At 52.6% G+C, this 18,111-nt stretch overlaps 5 protein-coding genes across 7 annotated transcripts; 2 read left to right on the top strand and 3 right to left on the bottom strand.

The window, feature by feature from the left end:
• Positions 1-345: 345 nt before the first annotated feature.
• Positions 346-3,399, top strand: KRP23_4682 (uncharacterized protein; the record flags this gene model as incomplete). Its single annotated transcript, XM_067889670.1, has 1 exon — positions 346-3,399. The coding sequence occupies one exon, from the start codon at positions 346-348 to the stop codon at positions 3,397-3,399; it is 3,054 nt and encodes a 1,017-aa protein (XP_067748810.1).
• A 79-nt stretch (positions 3,400-3,478) lies between these two features.
• KRP23_4681 (Protein YAE1-like protein) lies at positions 3,479-4,185 on the bottom strand (the record flags this gene model as incomplete). The annotated part of the gene is made up of 2 exons (XM_067889669.1): positions 3,479-3,817; positions 3,889-4,185. The coding sequence occupies 2 exons, from the start codon at positions 4,183-4,185 to the stop codon at positions 3,479-3,481; spliced, it is 636 nt and encodes a 211-aa protein (XP_067748809.1).
• A 651-nt stretch (positions 4,186-4,836) lies between these two features.
• On the bottom strand, positions 4,837-7,998 carry KRP23_4680 (Inversin; the record flags this gene model as incomplete). The annotated part of the gene is made up of 1 exon (XM_067889668.1): positions 4,837-7,998. One exon carries the CDS (start codon positions 7,996-7,998, stop codon positions 4,837-4,839), a length of 3,162 nt encoding a protein of 1,053 aa, XP_067748808.1.
• Positions 7,999-8,807: 809 nt separating this feature from the next.
• KRP23_4679 (uncharacterized protein) lies at positions 8,808-9,959 on the bottom strand (the record flags this gene model as incomplete). Of its 2 annotated transcripts, XM_067889666.1 has the most annotated exons (2): positions 9,188-9,217; positions 9,279-9,959. In XM_067889666.1, the coding sequence occupies 2 exons, from the start codon at positions 9,957-9,959 to the stop codon at positions 9,188-9,190; spliced, it is 711 nt and encodes a 236-aa protein (XP_067748806.1). The 2 variants fall into 2 exon arrangements, with proteins under 2 accessions (XP_067748807.1, XP_067748806.1); XM_067889667.1 differs by having other exon boundaries at positions 8,808-9,959.
• Positions 9,960-13,129: 3,170 nt separating this feature from the next.
• On the top strand, positions 13,130-15,133 carry KRP23_4678 (Ankyrin-3; the record flags this gene model as incomplete). 2 transcript variants are annotated; one of them, XM_067889665.1, is made up of 5 exons in its annotated part: positions 13,130-13,234; positions 13,305-13,565; positions 13,659-13,751; positions 13,814-13,912; positions 13,976-15,133. In XM_067889665.1, 5 exons carry the CDS (start codon positions 13,130-13,132, stop codon positions 15,131-15,133), a joined length of 1,716 nt encoding a protein of 571 aa, XP_067748805.1. The 2 variants fall into 2 exon arrangements, with proteins under 2 accessions (XP_067748805.1, XP_067748804.1); XM_067889664.1 differs by having other exon boundaries at positions 13,305-13,589.
• Positions 15,134-18,111: the final 2,978 nt, after the last annotated feature.

Raw genomic sequence — 18,111 nt, 5'->3', positions numbered from 1 at the left:
GCCTAGATTGGACAAATAGGCTGGTTGGACGCACCACGGAACAGCGATGTCGACCGGATACAACTCCTTCGCAAGCAGTGCCCGGGCCTGCTTGGTGTCACCGTTCAAGGCGGCGGTGGGGACAGGGTACGAGTTGATTCTTTACAAAACGCGGCGTTTTGCGGCTTTCACGGCATCGAATCTGCACTGTGCCAATGAGTCGGATTGCTGAACAGCACATTAAGCATCGGGGCCTCCCTATTTCAAGACGGTTTCCGCACTATTCCTGGGTCTGAGGGTTTTGACGGTCCCAAGTTTCACGTCTGCACAAAGGCTGGATGCAACAGCCCCACAGCGCCAGGACGCATGTTCTCCGCTGACGTTTTGTGCGGCAGGCGAGCTTCCACGGCTACTGCTGCTAGGAAGCAAGATGGCGAGAACGATTTTCTCAAAGTCATTGCGGTCGACTTGTCACCCTTGGAGCTTCGCTTTGAGAACATTTTCTCGCGTCTGGCATCCATCGAGAAGCACCTGAACTTGAAGGAGCATCGGCAGGTTGATCACGAAGCGAGTGACGCCAGCGACGCCAGCCCAGAAGAAACGGGTGCATCCAACACAGCGAGCTCGAGCGACGTGGACACTGCGCGCTCTGGAGCGGACGACAGCCCCAAGTCGGTCGAAGAGCCAAACGAGGTCAGTGATGTTGATGTCAGCACACTCGGTATCACTACCGTGGTCGATCCCAAAGTAAGTGAAGAGGTGACTGAAGTCTCCGCACCGAAGCAGAAAATCTACACGGATGGGGTCACTCTGGCACAGGAGATCGAGTCACTGCGTGCGGCGCAGCTACGCCTCAAGATCTACCAGGAAGTAGCCAGTTCGACGTTGCAACTGGAGATGGCGAAGCTGCGGAGTGACTTGGAGCAAGGGGTGGTAGCAGATCTGCAGGAGTTCCGTGAAGAAGTGACGTCGGCCTCGCATGCAGCGACCAAGTCGCTCCAAATTGAATACCACAAGCTGGCGCAGACCATGAGCGTAACTCTATCCGAGAGGCAGGTGGCTGAAAATCGTTGGAAAGCCACGTTCGAGGACACGATCGCGGCACGGATTCAGGATATCTGGTCAGGTTTGCACTCCACGTCTCGAAAGCTGCAGGAAAGCATGCAGTACTTGCAGACGGAGATGGTGACCCAGGAAGAGACTTCACGAGAGGCCAATGCCTTTGTAGACGCCATGCGCTCGTCGACTGAGCGACTCGATCGCGACAGCAAGAAACATGCGATAAAGCTCGCCGATCAGGAGAAAGACATGGAGCACCTCCACGGGATGTGCACGCAGGCTTCCGTGCGTCTTGACGAGCAGGACGCCAAACTCACCAACGAGGTTGGAAGGATATACCAGCAGATGGAGAGCGCTGGCACGCATGTACAGCAGCACGCCCAGGCATACGATGCGTTTGTCGCCACGACAGACAAAACGTTCGCCATTTTAGCGTCAGATCTGACGTCGTGTAACTCGACCCTGACAGCCCACCAAGCAACGTTGTGTACTCTTGACGTTGCAGCACAACAGCACAACGAAGAGCTTGTCCGCATGGACGAACGTATTGAGGCTACCAATGCAAAAGTAGGTAGTATCGACGGCCGTGTTGCTCTGACTGAGAAGAAACTAGCCACTGCCGTTGGAGTCATTGAGGAGCACTACCAGGAACGGCAGCAAATGGTGGCAGCCTTGCAAGTGGGTATCAATCAAGGGGCACTGGAACGAGCAGCCATGAAACACGCAGCCGCCGACTTGGGATACTCGATCCAAGAAGCTCAACACAAGCTCCATGAAGTGAGCAGGGTTGCATCCACAACCGAGTTGGCATTGGCGCGCACGGCTGCGGAGCTGCCAAAGATGCACACGCTTGTGACCACCAACTCGTCCAATATTGCCAAGAATCGACAGAGTATTCGTGACATCGCGACCATGATCGAGGACGACCGCCGGACAGCAAGCACGTTACGGAGCGAGTTCGACAAGGAAGTCGAAGGTAGCGTTGCTCGCTTCGACGCTGCCGAAGAGCGCGATATACAGGCGCAGGACGCCATTTCCATCGCAGCAACCGCAGCAGGCCATGTCAAGGCCGAGCTTGAAGCACGCATCCACAAAAACGGCAACCTCATCCACCAGCTCAACACTATGGTCGACAGTTTGGCTATCACGGAAACTACTGAGGATATGGAGGACAAGATGGGGTCGTTCGCGCTCGCATGTGCTCAGCTTGGGCTCAAACTCGAGTTCTTTGGGCGGAAAGCAACCGGAGTCGACGGTGCTTGTGTGATGAAGGACGACGTGAAGGCAAACTTGGCCATCTTACTCACGAAGGTTATCCGGTTCCTGGGCTCAGGGGTCTCCATTGACCAGAACAAGTACTTGCTGACAGCGAAGAGATCGCAAGCTGTCGACCCGATCACTGGCCAGGTAACCATGGAGATTCCACCCCAGCATGTGCTCGAGAGCTTCCGCATCGCCAAGGCGGCAGCCTTCACCGCCAAGACACGCACCGCCATGAACCAACTGGAGCCGATACTGCGCACCAACCGGACGTCCATGGACTTCCGCGACGCCTTCGAGCGCAAATTGCGTTTCGTGCTCGAGTTCGGCCTCGCCAACCTCTTCCCCAACATGGGCAAACCCAAGAACCCGTCCAACCGTCGAGGCGGCGAGTTCGGCACGTGCATAGCTTGCGATCGCCCCATCGACAGCGACGACCCACAGCACGAACCTGAAGACTCGGACGGCCCACTACGGCACAGAGCACAACACGAGACCATAGCGAGCTCCGACGACACAGCTTCTGAGCAGCAGCGCAGTGCCTCGCAGGACGCCACTCCCACCTCACGACCCAACTCAGCAGCCGTAAGGAACCGCATTGACACGAAAACAGTCGTCCGCGGACGTTCCGGCACGTCGGCGACCCGCGGCAAGAGCGGAGGCGACTCGTTGCACTTTGCGCCGGGCACAGGCGAGTTCGTCTACCGCGGCGGCTTCCGCATCCCCAAGAGCAACCCGAATGGCAACGCCATGAGTGGCAATCTCAACTCTCTGCTCAGCCTGTCCGCTACGTCCTCAGTCAGCATCCTCCCCGATATGACGGAGGACAGCGGCAATGGTCCACTGGATGTGGACACTTCGTTCTTGGAGAAGGTGGCGCTGCTGGGCAAGCACCAGGTGGTCGACATCCCGTCCACCAACAGCATCGCAGGAGCAGGCGCCGCCGCCGTTCGAGCCGCTCGTCCCCACACTGCTCCACTGCGGATGAAGTCCTTGCCGAGACTGGACGTGGCGCCTGCGACGGTGGACAGGACGGTGGACATCAAGTGTCCACCGGACGACTCGATCCTGGAATTGACATCGCAACAGCTCAGCAGTTAGAACCCGAAATGGACAGACTGATGGGCATTTGCAGGCTGTATTGACAGCCTCCGTCGTCCTGCGCTGGAGGACGCTTTGTCTACTTGGAGGAGGACGTCGACAGGTCCACCCCAACGCTCTTGAGCAGCTCCAGGGCGTGTGCAACTGCAGCGTCCGCCTCTTCTGACGATGAAGGAGGGTACTTTTCTGTGTCTTTGTGGACACTGATGTCCTTCTCGAACGCCCGCAGCTGCTGGATGCAGGACACCAGGATGTCCGAATTTAAATCCGAAAATAGGCCACAGGCCGACGCCGTGCTAAGCGCGCCTCGCAGCCGCCCGAAGCGGAAGCTTCGCGCCGCGCCCTGAGCAAAACCCAGGTCGAAGCCTTCCTGGAGTGTGTCTTCCTTGCCCAGCTCCAGACCATCGCGGATGCCCACCTAATTGTCGAATATAAACTGTGAGAGACCTTACAATTAAATCAACTGGCCAGGACGCGTTGGTCGCCTACCGTCTTCATGCGACGCTCCAGCGCCACGCTCTCCTGCGCTAGAAGCGTCTCGTGCTCCTCGTCATCGCTCAGGAGGTCCTGGAAGCCGTCGTCCGAGTCGCTGGTGGTGGAGTCCTGCGGCAGCATGGCAATCTTTTTTGATTGGCAAGAATGCGGTTTCAATGGACTGGTACAGTACAGTAGCAAATCGATCGTTGCAGCTGATGAAGCGGGCGTCAAATTCTTGCCCAGGTTGGGGCAGAGGCCGAACTCGAGCACGAAGCGCAATTTGCGCTCGAAGGCGTCGCGGAAGTCCATGGACGTGCGTAGTATCGGTTCCTGTTGGTTCATGGCGGTGCATGCCAAGTGTGTGCTCGCTAAAGTCGCAGAACTCTACGAGATGGTGTATCTCTTCACTCGCTAGGCATATCCTCAATCGAATTTCGCCAGCTTCAGCTCCCAAGTCTGCGGGGTGCTTACGATCACGTCAAGCGCTGAGAAAATTCGCTTTTGCTCCTGTGCCGTCATTTTCATGTTTGCTTTTGCACGAAGAGGGACGATGATTCTGCATTGGAGTAAGCAGAGCGAGATATTCTCTTGGTTACTGTCGAGTCTCGGAAGCTGTTGTGTCAATCAATAGCCAACGACGCTCGATTTTCAAAGGCTGAAGCGAGACTAGATGCAACGCACTGCACAGGCTATCACGAGCTTGCAGTCGTCTCGTTCGTTGTGCTATGCTGTTGTTGTGCTTGCTCTCCTGATAAAAGTGCGGAGCCAAGAGCTGACGAACAATTGATTGCGGCGTTGCTTCTGAGGCTAAGCGGATTCTTGATCACGAGTTCTTACAAGGAGAGCAAAGCTCATCCGATCAAGGTGTGCGGGAAGATAGCAGTCGGCGCTGCAGAACAGCGGCCTTGAGGAGGCAAGCAAGTAGAAACTAGCTCTTCAAAAGTGTGACATGCATTTCTCTTACGACACATTCGAGTCTGCAGCAGCCAAGACACTGTCGAGGAAATTGGCTACCGCTTCCATTCCGCTCGAGCGAGCCAAGTCGGCTGCATTCTGGCCGTCTTCGTTCGTGATGTACAGCGCAATGGACGGCAGAAAGTGGATCAGCACTTCGGATGCCTTTTGCAGCCCCAACCATGCTGCTACGTGAAGTGGCGTATTGCCTCGTACGTCTGCGTAGTCGACGAAATCGGGGTGCTTGCTGCATAAATATTTGATACTGTCCACGTCGTTCCGTAGGCACGCGTATGCCAGCGGCATGCGCTCCTCCGAGTCAGTTGCTAGCAAATCTGCCTCCCACTGCTCGCCAAGGGAGACAAGCGTCTGCACGTTTGGCGCCACATGAGCACACGTGAGACGCATGTGGTTTCTATCGTCAACCTTCACACATCCGCTTCCAAGCAAGAGAGCGATCACTGCAGCATCCCCACTGCTTGTGGCAGCATGGAGCACTGTATCCCCGTACAAGTCAACGCCAGTGTTGACGACTGGCTGGTCATGCAGCACGGTTTGCATCGTCTTCACTAGATAGCGCACGCACTCGAGTTGGCCTGCATAGCACGCGTAAAACAAAGGTGTGCGTCCGTCCTCATCTCGCCAGTCCAAGTAGTCAGTCGCAGAATACCCGCCTCCATCTCCATTTTGCAACGAAGTTAGCAGTGCTTGTAAACAACTCACGTGTCCACTTAGAGCTGCTGCATGGAGAGCAGTCGTCAAACAAGTGTAATAACACTCCTCACACGCTGATACTGCTGCCTCAGTGCTCGGGTAGTAGTTGTAGTATTCCGCGAAGGAGGTGAGCGCGAACCCAAGTGGTTCTGAATCCGCCGTCAAGGACAAAACAATATGCAGCGAGCGGTAGCATTGGTCCTCTGCAATCCACCGATTGATTTCCAGATCGACCGACAAGCAGGCTGACCGAGCAGCTTGGATATGCTCAACTACCGCTGTCAGAGTTGCAACATTTATGCTTTCCATGTGATCACATCCTGCAAGGATGTCGCCATTTACGAGACCCGCTTGGTCTGCAATCGATCCAGACACGATGTCATAGATAACGAGGGCACTCGCACCCTCGGAAGAATTCTCCGTTACGGTATCGGATACTTCCGAGTCACTAATTGGTTTAGGCACTTCCTTTTCGTCGGGCCATTTGAACGGACTCAACTGACAGCCTAGCAAGCCTTTTCCCTTCCACTTTCGTGGACAGAGCGATACCCGCAGCTCCTCGAAATGAGTTTCTGGCGTTGGTTGAGCAGGACGCAGCAAAATGACTGGGAAACCTTTGTTCACGTGCTTTTGGACATACTCCGCCATTGCCATCAAACATTTGGGTGTGCTGCTAACAATCCCACCAAACTCAACGAGCAGGTCGCCACTCTGCAGTGACGCCTGCATTGCTGGGGAATTGGCCACTACACTGAGAACCTGCGCGAATGGTACGAATCCTTTCTCTCGAGCTGCAGAAATACTCCAAACCGGTCGAATCGCTTCCTTTTGCTCATGCTGGACTGATGATGCCGTAGATATTTCAACCGAAGGCTCATTAGCAGTATCCGTATGACTTGGCACGGTATCGAAGTCTTCACCGTTCTTGTTTTCGTTACTCTCATTGCCTTCAAATCGGTGGTCCTTGGAGTTGTTTCGATCCAGTTTTGACGTGACCTCGTCAATCCTCTCCGCGTTTGAAGCGTCTTCACATGGTCTAGCAACCTCTGAACATTCCGTGCTAACCGGTAATTTTTCACACTCCACTTGAGCTGACTCGTCCTCCGTTTTCTCGTTTGAGACTTCTTTCTCAGCAACTGGGATTGGGTCCTCCAGCAATTGTAGCTCTTCGGCAGCTGAGATTGCACTCTCTCCTTGGTCAGCACCAATAAAAATTAATTCTGTGGCTTGTGCATCCACAACCGACTCACAAGACTCCGCACACAATTTGCCATTCAGGTCCAAGTTTTCTTCAGTTGGCTTGACCTCGGGCGATTTTTCATCGTCATGGTGACCTTCAGCGGTTGATGGAGACAGCTCGACGTGTTGCTTCGGCGCATCGGATCCAATAGTTGCCTCTTCTTTTGCTGTCACAGGTGTCGACTTGTCTTCCAATTTGGTTTCTGCGTTTTGCGGTTGACGCTGTCGACTCAGCATTTCTCTACGCTCCACCTGTTGCGCAGCTCGCTCTTTTTGCAACTTGTGGATCTGAATGCGTCGCTGTTTGTCCTGCTCATACTGCTGCGCCATAGCAGCCCGACGCAGTTGCGTAGCTTCGCGTTGCTTCTCCTGCTCACGCTGCTGAAACAACCGCCATTCCTCCTGCTCTGCAGCAATCTGTAGCTGTCGCTCTCGTTCCGCTATCGCTTCCTGCTGCATGGCGTGGCCCAGAACGTCTTCCACTTGCATCTGCGCGCTATCAACCTCAATTTGGTGCTTCTCTCTCGCAAGGCGAGCTTCCTCCTCAAGCGCATGCTGCTTCTCAGCAAACTCGGCGCGTGCCTTGGCATCCGCTGCCTCCTTCAGGGCTTTCATCTTCCTCTCCATTTCCACTTTTCTCGCCGCCTCTTTTTCCTTCGCTTCCTTCTCCTGCTGCTCTCGTTGGGCTCTGATCTTGGCGAGATACTGATCCTTGACTCGCTTTTCCTCTTCTAACTCTTTTTCTCGTTGCAACGCTCGAGCAGCTTGCTTCTCCGCCTCCACCAGTCGGATCGCAAGCAATTCCTCCTCTTTCATGCGAGACCTCTCCTCCTGTCGTTGCAATCGCTCCTGCCCTTCGACGGTTCCGGAATAGTCTTCCTTTGCCATCAACGCTGACTCGAGTCTCCGTTGCTGCTCCGCCGCCATGCGCTGGCGATGATTCACTGCAGCCGACGCCTCATCTCCTGCGTTCGCCATTGAAGTCGTTGCTGGTGGAGCCGCCGCTGCATTCACTTGGCGCATCATCATGAGCCGATCAAAGCCCACGTATCCGACAGAGCCCCCAGTCGGAGGCCTAGCGGCGTCGTTGACGGACCCATTTCCCGTCGGTGTACGATGCACAGGACTCTTGGGTGGGGGTGGATGCGATCGGTTGACGCTCGAGGAGGACGCAGAAGCTTCTACAGAAAGAGGAAACACACGGCGGCTGGCCATGACGCACAGCAAGAGGAAGGGAAATAAATACACACGCTCTCGGGACGACGAAGGGCATTAATTATAGTCGAAAGTTGAAGTGTACATCACTCTCACTAAACTTCAACTTGCAGACCTACATTCCTTCGGTTGCCACGAAGAACGTAGGGTTCTTTGGTGGCATCATGTACAGTAGCGGCTCAAATATGTCACCTAGACGACCTCCATCTGTACTGCTAGCGCAATTTATTGTGCTCGTCATCAGGACGTGGTAGCTCGCTCTTCCATCTCATGTTTTGAATGCAACTCGCTGTAAGCCAAGCCGAATCGGCACTGGTAGATCAGCCAGTAGCTCCGTGACGACAGCGAATACAACCATAAAGCCAAGAAAGGCCTTCACGCACCGATAGGTAAATAATGACGCCTGTTGCTGCTGTAGGGGGTGTTGAATACGGGTGCTGGTCCTCATATGCAGACGTTGTCTGCCACAACACCGTTAGCTATTGAAGGCCACAATAGTTTTGTTGTCTCGTGATCGTGAGGCTCGAGGTCACTATAACAAAAGCTAGCTTCTAAGGCCGCTGTTAAAGCGTACCGAGGGCAAACGTACTCAACGGTCTGGGGTTTCCTGACTTTCCAGGACGCGATGGGATGATTGATACGTGCCTCCAACACTTCAGTTTGGCCGCTCTCTATGATTCATCATATCAAACTCCGCGTCCTCAAGTTGCCACTAAAGAGCTAGGCTTACCTGAACATTGTTGTTATTTCAAGTTCATTAGCTGGATAATACTGAAGACGCACAGCTCTGTATGATGGGGTCTCACCAGCTACGGGTCGTAAGGGAAGGCGTCCATGTACTCGACAGCTTCAGCCCAGCGGAAGTGGCTGTCGTCCATGACGGTGTGGCGACGCGATCGTCGAACCCCAGTCCAAACACCCACGATCAGCAGTAGCGTCATACACGAAATCGAAGTCAGCATGGACAGCTTCATGGTCCAAAGCTGTTCGTCTGGCGGCATCTGCCAATGGTGCGGCACGAAGATCGGGTGCTCGAAGCCAGGCTGGGCAATAGCTGCAGCCACCGCGCTTCGAAACGCAGGCTTCGGCTCCGACTCAGCCCCTACAACTTGAACGGCCTTCTCCGGCGACGAAAATGTATTTTCCCGGGGAGAACTTTCCTCAAGCCGTGGGTCGTCCTGTAGCCTCGTCACAGTCTCAGAATCCGACGGAACGTCCTCTACATCGTCAAGAAACTCATCCATAATCGCCGCCCCCAACGCATCCGCCGTTTCTTCAACAATTTCCTCTTCCAGTTTCTCCTTCTCCTGCTCCGTAAGTCGAGGTCCACTACCTGGGATCACCACCACAACCTCATCCGTCACAATCTCCTTGCCACCGTCCGACTCCGTGATCACCACGTCGATCTCCGTATCACCACTAGCGGACAAGTTGTCCAATGCAGCTCTCAGCTCCCCTTTCATCTGCTCGAGGTCCTTTTCAGCTTGCGCTTCCTCTTCAAACAACCGCGTGACCCTGTCAAGAACCTGGGAACCCTCGTGCATCACCTCTTCCTCGGGGGGTCCGACCATAATCATCGCGTCCAAAGTATCGGCCACCTCGGCTTCGATCTCCTGCTTGATGGTCTCCTTCTGCTCGTCCGAAAGGTGTGCACCTGGTGGGACGACCACCACGATCTCGTCGTGGATCCAACGATCCGACCCTCTTTTTGCAGTATCCGGTTGTCCGACAACTACGTCGAGCTTGGTGGATCCACTGGCACTCGATACTTGGTCCAGCAGATTGTTGAGCTGGTTGTCCAACTCGATCAACGTGTTGAGCACCTGAGCTTCCTGCTGAATGAACATTTCCACGTCGTCGAGGCTGCCACTGCGGCTGGTGGTTGCCACATCATTGACATCGAGTTCAATTGCAAGAGCTTGGGTGGCGAGCAGGAGGAAGGAGAAGACGATTCGCATCATGCTGGATGCGAATGATTCAGGAATGGCTGCGCCCTTTCGTGCAAGATCTAAGTACAGTAATCCAACTTCCTCGGCGAGCATACCATGTATATCGATATATAAGGGTTTATTATATACTAAAGTTCGTTTAACATTAATAAGGCGTCACTGCATCATCCAATGCAAAAGGTTATTAGAAAAGAGAAAGACCCTGCTGATAGTACGGTGCTGAAGGGCCTAAGCCGCTACTTGGCTAAGGCGACGATGGGGTGGCGGCTGTAAGCCCAGCACCGATCCAACTAGCACTTACCATAAGACGCCATTCGCTGCACATTATTATAGGCTTTCGTTTTACGATATCCGGGTAGTACGTGGCCAGATCTTGTAAGTACGCGCGACACCAGTGTTCCACACTACTGTGGTGGCTGGTCTGGATTTCGACTGGGTTCTGGCCGTGCCTTCTGCACTGCCACAGCTGATTCAGCCGCTGAGTGGCCACGTGGTCAAACACAGAAGTCAAATTTCTTGGGATGGCCAGTCATCGTGGTTGAGGCAAACGAAAGGTACAACCGTCGTTGGTAGCCAACGTTACTTGTAAACATCGCTTGTTGAAGGTGATGTCACGCGGCTCAGTTCTAGACGTCGGGCTCCCACGGGCTTGCAGCGTTAATGAAGGTGATAGTCAGTGTCGACATGAACGAAGCCAAGCTTCACGCTGTTTTGTAGAAGCCACGAGTGTTCGTTGGAATTCGACTACCGTCGACGTGTAAGGTCGTTTGGAATTCGTTTGACGTCGCAATGCGTCTGACGTCGGAAATCCTCTGACGGTGGCGTGTACTGTATTATCATGTACTGTATTATCTGTGGCACAGTTGAGATCAATCCCAGACCGGGCTAGAATCCCATCTGGTTCAGTGAAGCACAACGAACCTGAGCTGAATCGCGTGTGAAATCATGCAAAGGCAATCAGGCGTGGTCAGTATCGACGGTGGCGGTTGAGACTTATCCATGAAGCGCTAGTATTCTTGCACGACATTCGAGCCTCAGTTGGACGCGATTCCGCCAGGCTTAGCTCGGCCAACGTCAATACTGCGCAGTAACCCCAAGCGATTATCGAGACGTTAATTGCACATGAGCTAGCTGGGAACGTGCCCAAACTGCAGTCCGGGTAGCCAAAACTTGGAGGCGTTTCGGAAGATCGTGTAGAGCTATCCGCCCGCCTAGGGTGGATACAAAAGGGTGCGCGTGTTTTTCACGCGTGTTATTGCAGGTTTTCACGTGTGTGTTTTGCGTAGGTTTCTTAATGTGTTAATTTTTATAAGGTGACCATGGTAGCAACTACTTAGCTGCAGCTACGTTTTCTATCTACTATCTACGTGCACGAAGATTCTCACGCCACCTAGTACTACAGAGTGTTATGCGATGTAAATGTTTCATCAGTAGCGTGAAGATTTTGAGTGCTTAACGACCTGTAGCTGGTATTTCTTGACACAGTTGTACAACTGTGTTTGAAGTCATAATCGTGCAGCTGTGGTTCTTTAAAGGCAGGTCGTATTACCACTTGTCGATCGACCACTCCGAAGACGGGAACGTTACGGTTGAGCCATGTGACATTCAAGAGCTTGCAGAAGTGCTCAACTACACACATCGCCCAGGTTACGACTTTGTCTGAATCATCAAAATGCTGCTACCTTACAATATTCTTAGTACTACAGGTAAAAGTACATTCTCTTTTTACGAAGAATAGAGCACACGTGAAAACTACGATCGGCACGTGAAGATCATCGCACACATCTATAAGGTTTTCACGTACATCTAATCCTTTCATCACACGTGAAACCCTTCAAAAGCACAGGTGTAAAAAAACTGCCCCCCCCCGATACAAAAGTGCTCTGTTAGAATTGATTTCGTGCATCAGCTTGAAGTAGTTTCGCGTGTTGACCAGAAGCACATATTCGCAAGCCCCCTCCCCCAGATTACATCTCGAGGATGCGTCACTTTCATGTATTATTTATTCTAAACTCGATCTTCAAAACACGCTGGTCTCCTATGCAATTTCTGTCGAAATCATCTCTTCGTGCTGCTGAACTTTGAGTCAAGCTCAGCGCCAGATACTGAACCTGCACGCGAAACTTCACACGAGCGCCAACGAACATGGCTCGCATGTAAAAAATCAAAAACCTGTGTCGTTGTCAGTTGGAAGCGGCTCGATCGGCAGTGAATATATTCACAACGAGCAATGGCTACCATGCTGCAATCCAGTATGACTCGAAATACGTAAGTAGGACACCAAGATGTGCTAACGACGGGAGTTCGCTGGGCGCGATGCCTGAATCTGCGAGAACGTCCGCAGGTGTGGCTGCAAGATGAGGCAATATCTCGTGCATATGAGTTGCGGAAGCAGGAGACGAGACGATCTGGAGCAGTATATGTTTCTCGAACGGCAACTTCGACGCCAATTAGCTTGTCAAAAAAATGATTATCCGCTTACACAATGTTCACCTGAGCCCTGAAGGGTCGCCTGTGGTGGAGACTTTGACTAGACTTCACTATGGGGCGTACGAGTTCATGTATAGATTAGGGGACTTGCCAATATGTGCACTATGTGCTCGTTGTGTGGGCGAGCCGCAGCAAGTAGGGCCTCTGGCGGTGCGAGCGAGGTGGTGGCGCCGCTCCCAGCATTGAAGTGTCGCTAAAACACGATGCAAGTCCGTGTTCTTTCATGAAATATTGGATCTGCTGTATTATTGTCGATGCGCGAGTCCGATGCGAGCTTCAGAGTCGGACTATTTACGGAATTTTCGTGTGTGGATCCATTTCATGAAAGAGATCTGCGGCGCAACTAGCATCGGTAGTTGCCGAACCTCGCCGAGCACGACTTGGTTGCGACAAGCAAGGTGGCACAGAGCCGAGGTGATACTTTCTGTCCAACCCACCACGGGCGTAGCCAGCCTTATCTGTGACTTGCGTGTTCAGTTCTGAAATTGCGCCTTTTCGTGGAGTAACTCATACTAACCGTTTTTTTGCCGAGACTTCTATTGGCGCCGCCGCAGCCAACTCACCTCCATCAACGTGGTACTCATCCGTATGCGGTCTGTGTGCGATCACTCGAGACCAGACCTCACTATCGCATTCTCTTCCGGATGAACGCAACGAACGCCCAAGCGACTGCAAAATTCCCCTTGTCCAGCATGGCCGACGTGCACGCAGCGTGGTTGGCTGCCGGTGCCGCCGACGACACAGCCTCCATGCGCCAACTGTGGCGTCAATTCCCAGAGTGGCTCGACTTCAATCGGGTACGAACATCGTCTTGTCAACACCAGCAGCGACCATAGAACTAACACTTTGTCGGATGTTTTGCTACAGCACGTCGGGTCTCCGGTGTCGGACTCGCCGTCGCAGCGACAGGCAAAATTCTGCAGCTGGGGCGCCTTTCACCTCCGCACGATCGGTGCTTCAACACTCCACACCGCGGCCTGGGGATGCAACGTCGAGATGATGCAGTTCCTGCTCGAATCGGGCCAAAACCCGGACGAGAGTGGCGACGACGGCATGACAGCCATGATGGTCACTATTCTACGGCTCAATCTCATGACTATGCGCTGTGTGATTCGAGACGGCGAAGCGGTGCGGCGCAACACTGTTGTTGACGTACGTGTTGAGACTTGGTGTGTTTCTCGTTATATTTATTTGTTTTGTGTCATGCAATTCTGACTGTAGTGCCGAGAAAAAGAGGGCCAACAAGTAGAACTGGTGCTCGCGGTGATCAAGCTGCTGCTCCAATTCAATGCAGATATGGACACACGAAGCCAGGTACGACCGGTCGCTGTTGGCTAGCTGACCAGCGGATTCTCACGGTGTTCCTGCTATTGCAGGATGGCAAGACGGCGCTGCACTGTTCTACGAGTGACGACGCGTACCCAGTGGCCAAGTTCCTGCTCGACGCCGGGGCAGGCATCGACGTGCAGGACGGGGTAGGCACCGCGTTGGGAAGAAACTCGAACCGGTAGACTGATATCACTGTTTCGTGCTGACAGAACGGAAAGACACCGCTGCACTACTGCGTGCAAGAAGGGGGTCTACTCGTGACGGAATTGCTGCTCTCCCGTGGTGCCAGCATCGATGCGGAGGACAAGGACGGCGTCTCGCCATTAGTGCTCATGCTACAGCGGGCGAATCTGAATGTACTGCAGCTCTTCTTGAACCACCATCAATGGGTGGCCACACCACAACGGTTCGACTTTGGCGAGGCGGTGCTGCTGCAAGCTGTGGAATGTCGAACGGAGGAAATCGTGCGCTATGTTGTGGACAACGAGTACGCATCGGTGACTATTCGCAACGAGAAGGGAGAGACACCGATGCACGTATCTATCAAGCAGCGCAACACGCTGCTCATGGAGCTTTTGAACGACTTGGACCCAGCGGGTGACAACTTGGCTGCGACCACGAAGCAGTTGGAAACACCTGCGCACTATGCGGCTCGGTATGGGTCTCAGCGGGAGGTGGAGGTGCTGCTACAGTGTTTGACGAGCGTGTTTGGCGACCTCCAGGAGCTCGGCGAGACAAATTCTCTTAATACTACCGACGCGAGAGGTATGACGAGTTTGTACATTGCGGGCACTACACCATTTCAGTCCAGAACCAAGGTGTTTCAACACGATCCTGTTGAGGATACTGGCGCAACAAATCGGGATATCCGCGACACCAAGGCGCAGTTGTTGCTGGACCATGGAGCTCGCTTATTCCCTCCTGGCTATCTGGCACACGAGCTGGCGCATGCAAGTTCTAGCTCGAATTCCAGACTCATTTTCCCCGCTCGGGTGCAGCACTGCTTGCGGACGTGGGTTGTCGAGAATGGACCTCGTTCCGATGAGCCTGAAGACGAAGAAGCCGCCGAGCTTACCGGTGCAGAAGTCGTTCTCGTGGAAGCCGTGGCGGAGTTGTGCATGCAGTGGACGGCAAGCGTGGCGTGCGTGGGTTCATGGGTTTCGCTACTCCCTATTCTCATTTGCGCAGGCTACGCACCCGACATCGTCCCGCTACTGGTGGAGCTATCTCTGCAGCGCTGGGCCCTACCAGCGCTACTGCGGCAGCTAGAGAAGTTTTCACGGCACCAGCTCTGCCACAAGCTCTTGCTGCAGCTCCACGACGAGCTACTGGAGGCATGTCGTCCCATGCCGGCGTCAAGTACTTAATGTGTTCATACACCGTCTTGTATTCACATTCGCAGCCTTATTACGACCAGATGAGCGGTCCCACTGCTGTGATGCGCTTCAGTTTCGAAAGCGATCAGTAGAGTTGCACGCCGATCACCGTGGGATCTACGTGGTGGTGGTGGTGTGTGTGTGTGTGTGTGTGTGTGTGTGATGTGTGTGTGTGTGTGTGTGGTGTGTGTGGGGGGGGGGGGGCTTCTTTACAACAGCAACTCCTAAACCCCCCAACTTCCAGCAAGCGCATTGTAGGCTGTGCTGTCAATAGCATATTCGGTAAAATACCAACGTTCGAACGTTTTATGATTTCGAATTTGAAAAGAAACGTTAAAACTTCAAAAGGCCTGAAACCCTGCCTAACCTGATCATGTCAGCGGGTTTCGACTTACTGTGCCGTACCGAATACAAGACCCAATACAAACATCAAGTCAAGTATAAGAGCGCTGATGTACCCATCGAGACAATGAATATTTACATGATGAATAAAAAAACTCGAAATTTGGAAAATATAAAGAAAATGTCGATTTTTATTGACAGCACTATTGCACAAGTACATCCGCTCTGCTTTAAGGTACGACGTGTACTAGAGGAATAGACTGGTATTAATAGTGCGCGCTTACTTTTAGTTTTGAAGAGAGGAATAATACATCAACACCATTTCGCGCTGCTTATGCCACCTAATGTTCGTGCCCGTCATATACCATTAGTGCATCAGTAGGCAACTTTGTTCGCTGTACAGGTGTTGTCCGCGCGCCCGTGTCGATGATGAGTGTGCCAGACTACACACTCTTTAGTGTTGAACATTCAAACATCAATCTGAATTATATGTGCCTGTATATCGGCATACATTATAGTAAAAAGAGGTTTAAAATATTTATTTTGAGCCGTAACATACAAGTGAAACTCCTGAATACAGTACTGTCCGATTTTGGACCAGCATGGGAGAATGGAGATAGATATGTGTCAACTACGGAATACGAGGAAGCGTTCGAGGCTTATAAAGAATCGTCAACATGTTGCCCTTCGATTTACCACAAGGTCCAATTTGATCCATGCAATATGTGCGTCGATTCTCACGCAATGATCGAGGTGCGTCCTTGCATCTTCAACCAGAATGCCGTTAATACGATAAATGTTCTCGATCTGAAACAACCATTCGCACAAGTATTTCCTTCTCTTCCCCGTGGACTTAGGTAAGTTCTTGGGCACTCTCTTGCGTCCAGCTATGGCTTGATTCTGCTGATCGATCTAGGCGCGTAGTTGAGTGTCCATCGGCATGGGCTCCCTGTGGTCAGGTTGCTGGGATCAACAAGTTCTACCAGTATATCTGGTGCGAAGGACTCTTGGGGGAGGGAGGGCGAATAGCTGTGACCAGGGCGTGGTGATGCGATGAACACCGACAGCGTGCCGTCTCCGCAGTTCAGGCAGTTGAAAACTTCTAGAAGCTGCCACAACCGCCTTACGTCTGCTCTTTTTATCTATACCAAACCTAACTTATTGAAGTGATTATTTTCTACCAATCGGATACAGTCAATCCGTTCAATGTGAGCCTATCACCACCGGAGGCGCTTCATTTACGGCGTACTGAATGGACGTTTGAGGTATAGCGCAACTCATTCCACTTTGGCTCATCGCATAGCTCTCGCCAAGCCCCATGAACTCAAATGCCTAGTTGTACAACTCCTCGTACATCACCTCAGCGTCGTCGACGTGATCTTCAGCGCTCTTGCCGCTTTTGTTAACCTGAATCACGGAAGCCTAACAACCGTAGAACCTCGCAACTGCCAGTCGCAGTGCCTTCCAACACTTCATGACTGAACTAGTCCCTCTCTCGGACTTCTCGTGTGTTCTGGGACAAATATTATTGTGCTATGACGCCACCTTCTCCTGGAACGTGTCTGCCTTCTGTTTTGTCCCCACTTCAGCTACAGTACGCACCGCCACCCACGCTTTAGCAAGCTGGTTGTCTTCCTGTAGTTCCCAGGTCGGCCCTCGTGTGAGTCTCTGTGTCGATGCTGGCATGTTTTCCATTGTTAAAACCCAAAGAAAAACTGCAATCAGTTGTCCCGGATTAAAGTGACATGTTCAGCGTAGATAAATAGGGGTCGGGGACAATAATTTGGGCAGGTGGATGTGGCCGGAACATCAAACGTCGGCACCAAACCGACGTGATTTGAGGTCGACAGCGGGAATTTATTTGAGGTTGGGTCAAAATGAGGTCTGCGTTGGATTGCTTGTGGCCGTAATATAACCCAAACTGAGGTTTCAACTCCATTTTCAGCCCCGCGTTGGAGATGCTCTAATTGTTCTCGATTGGGCTGTCGTTACCGTCCACTCCCCAACCTGGTATGGTTGCTATATTTGATAGAGCGGTTGTCCACGGATATAATCAGGTGTGCAATTTTAAACTATAGTCTGCTCTGCGGCATCTCTGCCGAACAATCGGCTTTGACACCACATTTAGGTCTCATGACGAAACATCTCATCAGCTACGATTCGATACGCCGAACTGTCCGCTGATCCATCAATCTGCGTCCCTCAGCAATGCGCCGCAGACGCAGTATCCAATCTCCGAGCATCGTTAGTCCATATTTTGGATCGATTCCCTGCGATATTGCTGGATCCTGCTGCTGATATGGACCCACAGGACCACGTACTTGTTGCTTGTAGCCTCCCATCCACCCGAGTTTTACCGTTGCACAAGAGTATCCGAGAATAATGTCGATTTGTCACCAATTTGTTGATCTGCAATTGGTGCTGTTGATGAATATGTTGTAGGAGATGTTGCCGATGTTGTTGCTGCAGAACGCTCGCGTTCAGCTGGATCGAAGAAGGCTAAAGTAGAACGATCCATGGAGGCGATCAGCCAGCTGATGACTGATGCCGCGACTGTGCTGTCAAAGATAAGCGAGGTGAAAGCTTCTATTGCCGCAGAGAAGCTTCAACGCCTTATAGAACGTGAG

Source organism: Phytophthora ramorum, assembly GCF_020800215.1.
Source record: "Phytophthora ramorum isolate Pr-102 chromosome Unknown Phyram_PR-102_s0003, whole genome shotgun sequence".
NCBI lineage: Eukaryota > Oomycota > Peronosporomycetes > Peronosporales > Peronosporaceae > Phytophthora > Phytophthora ramorum.
Note: the sequence above shows the minus strand (reverse complement) of the source record. Positions and strands in the feature narration are given on the sequence as shown.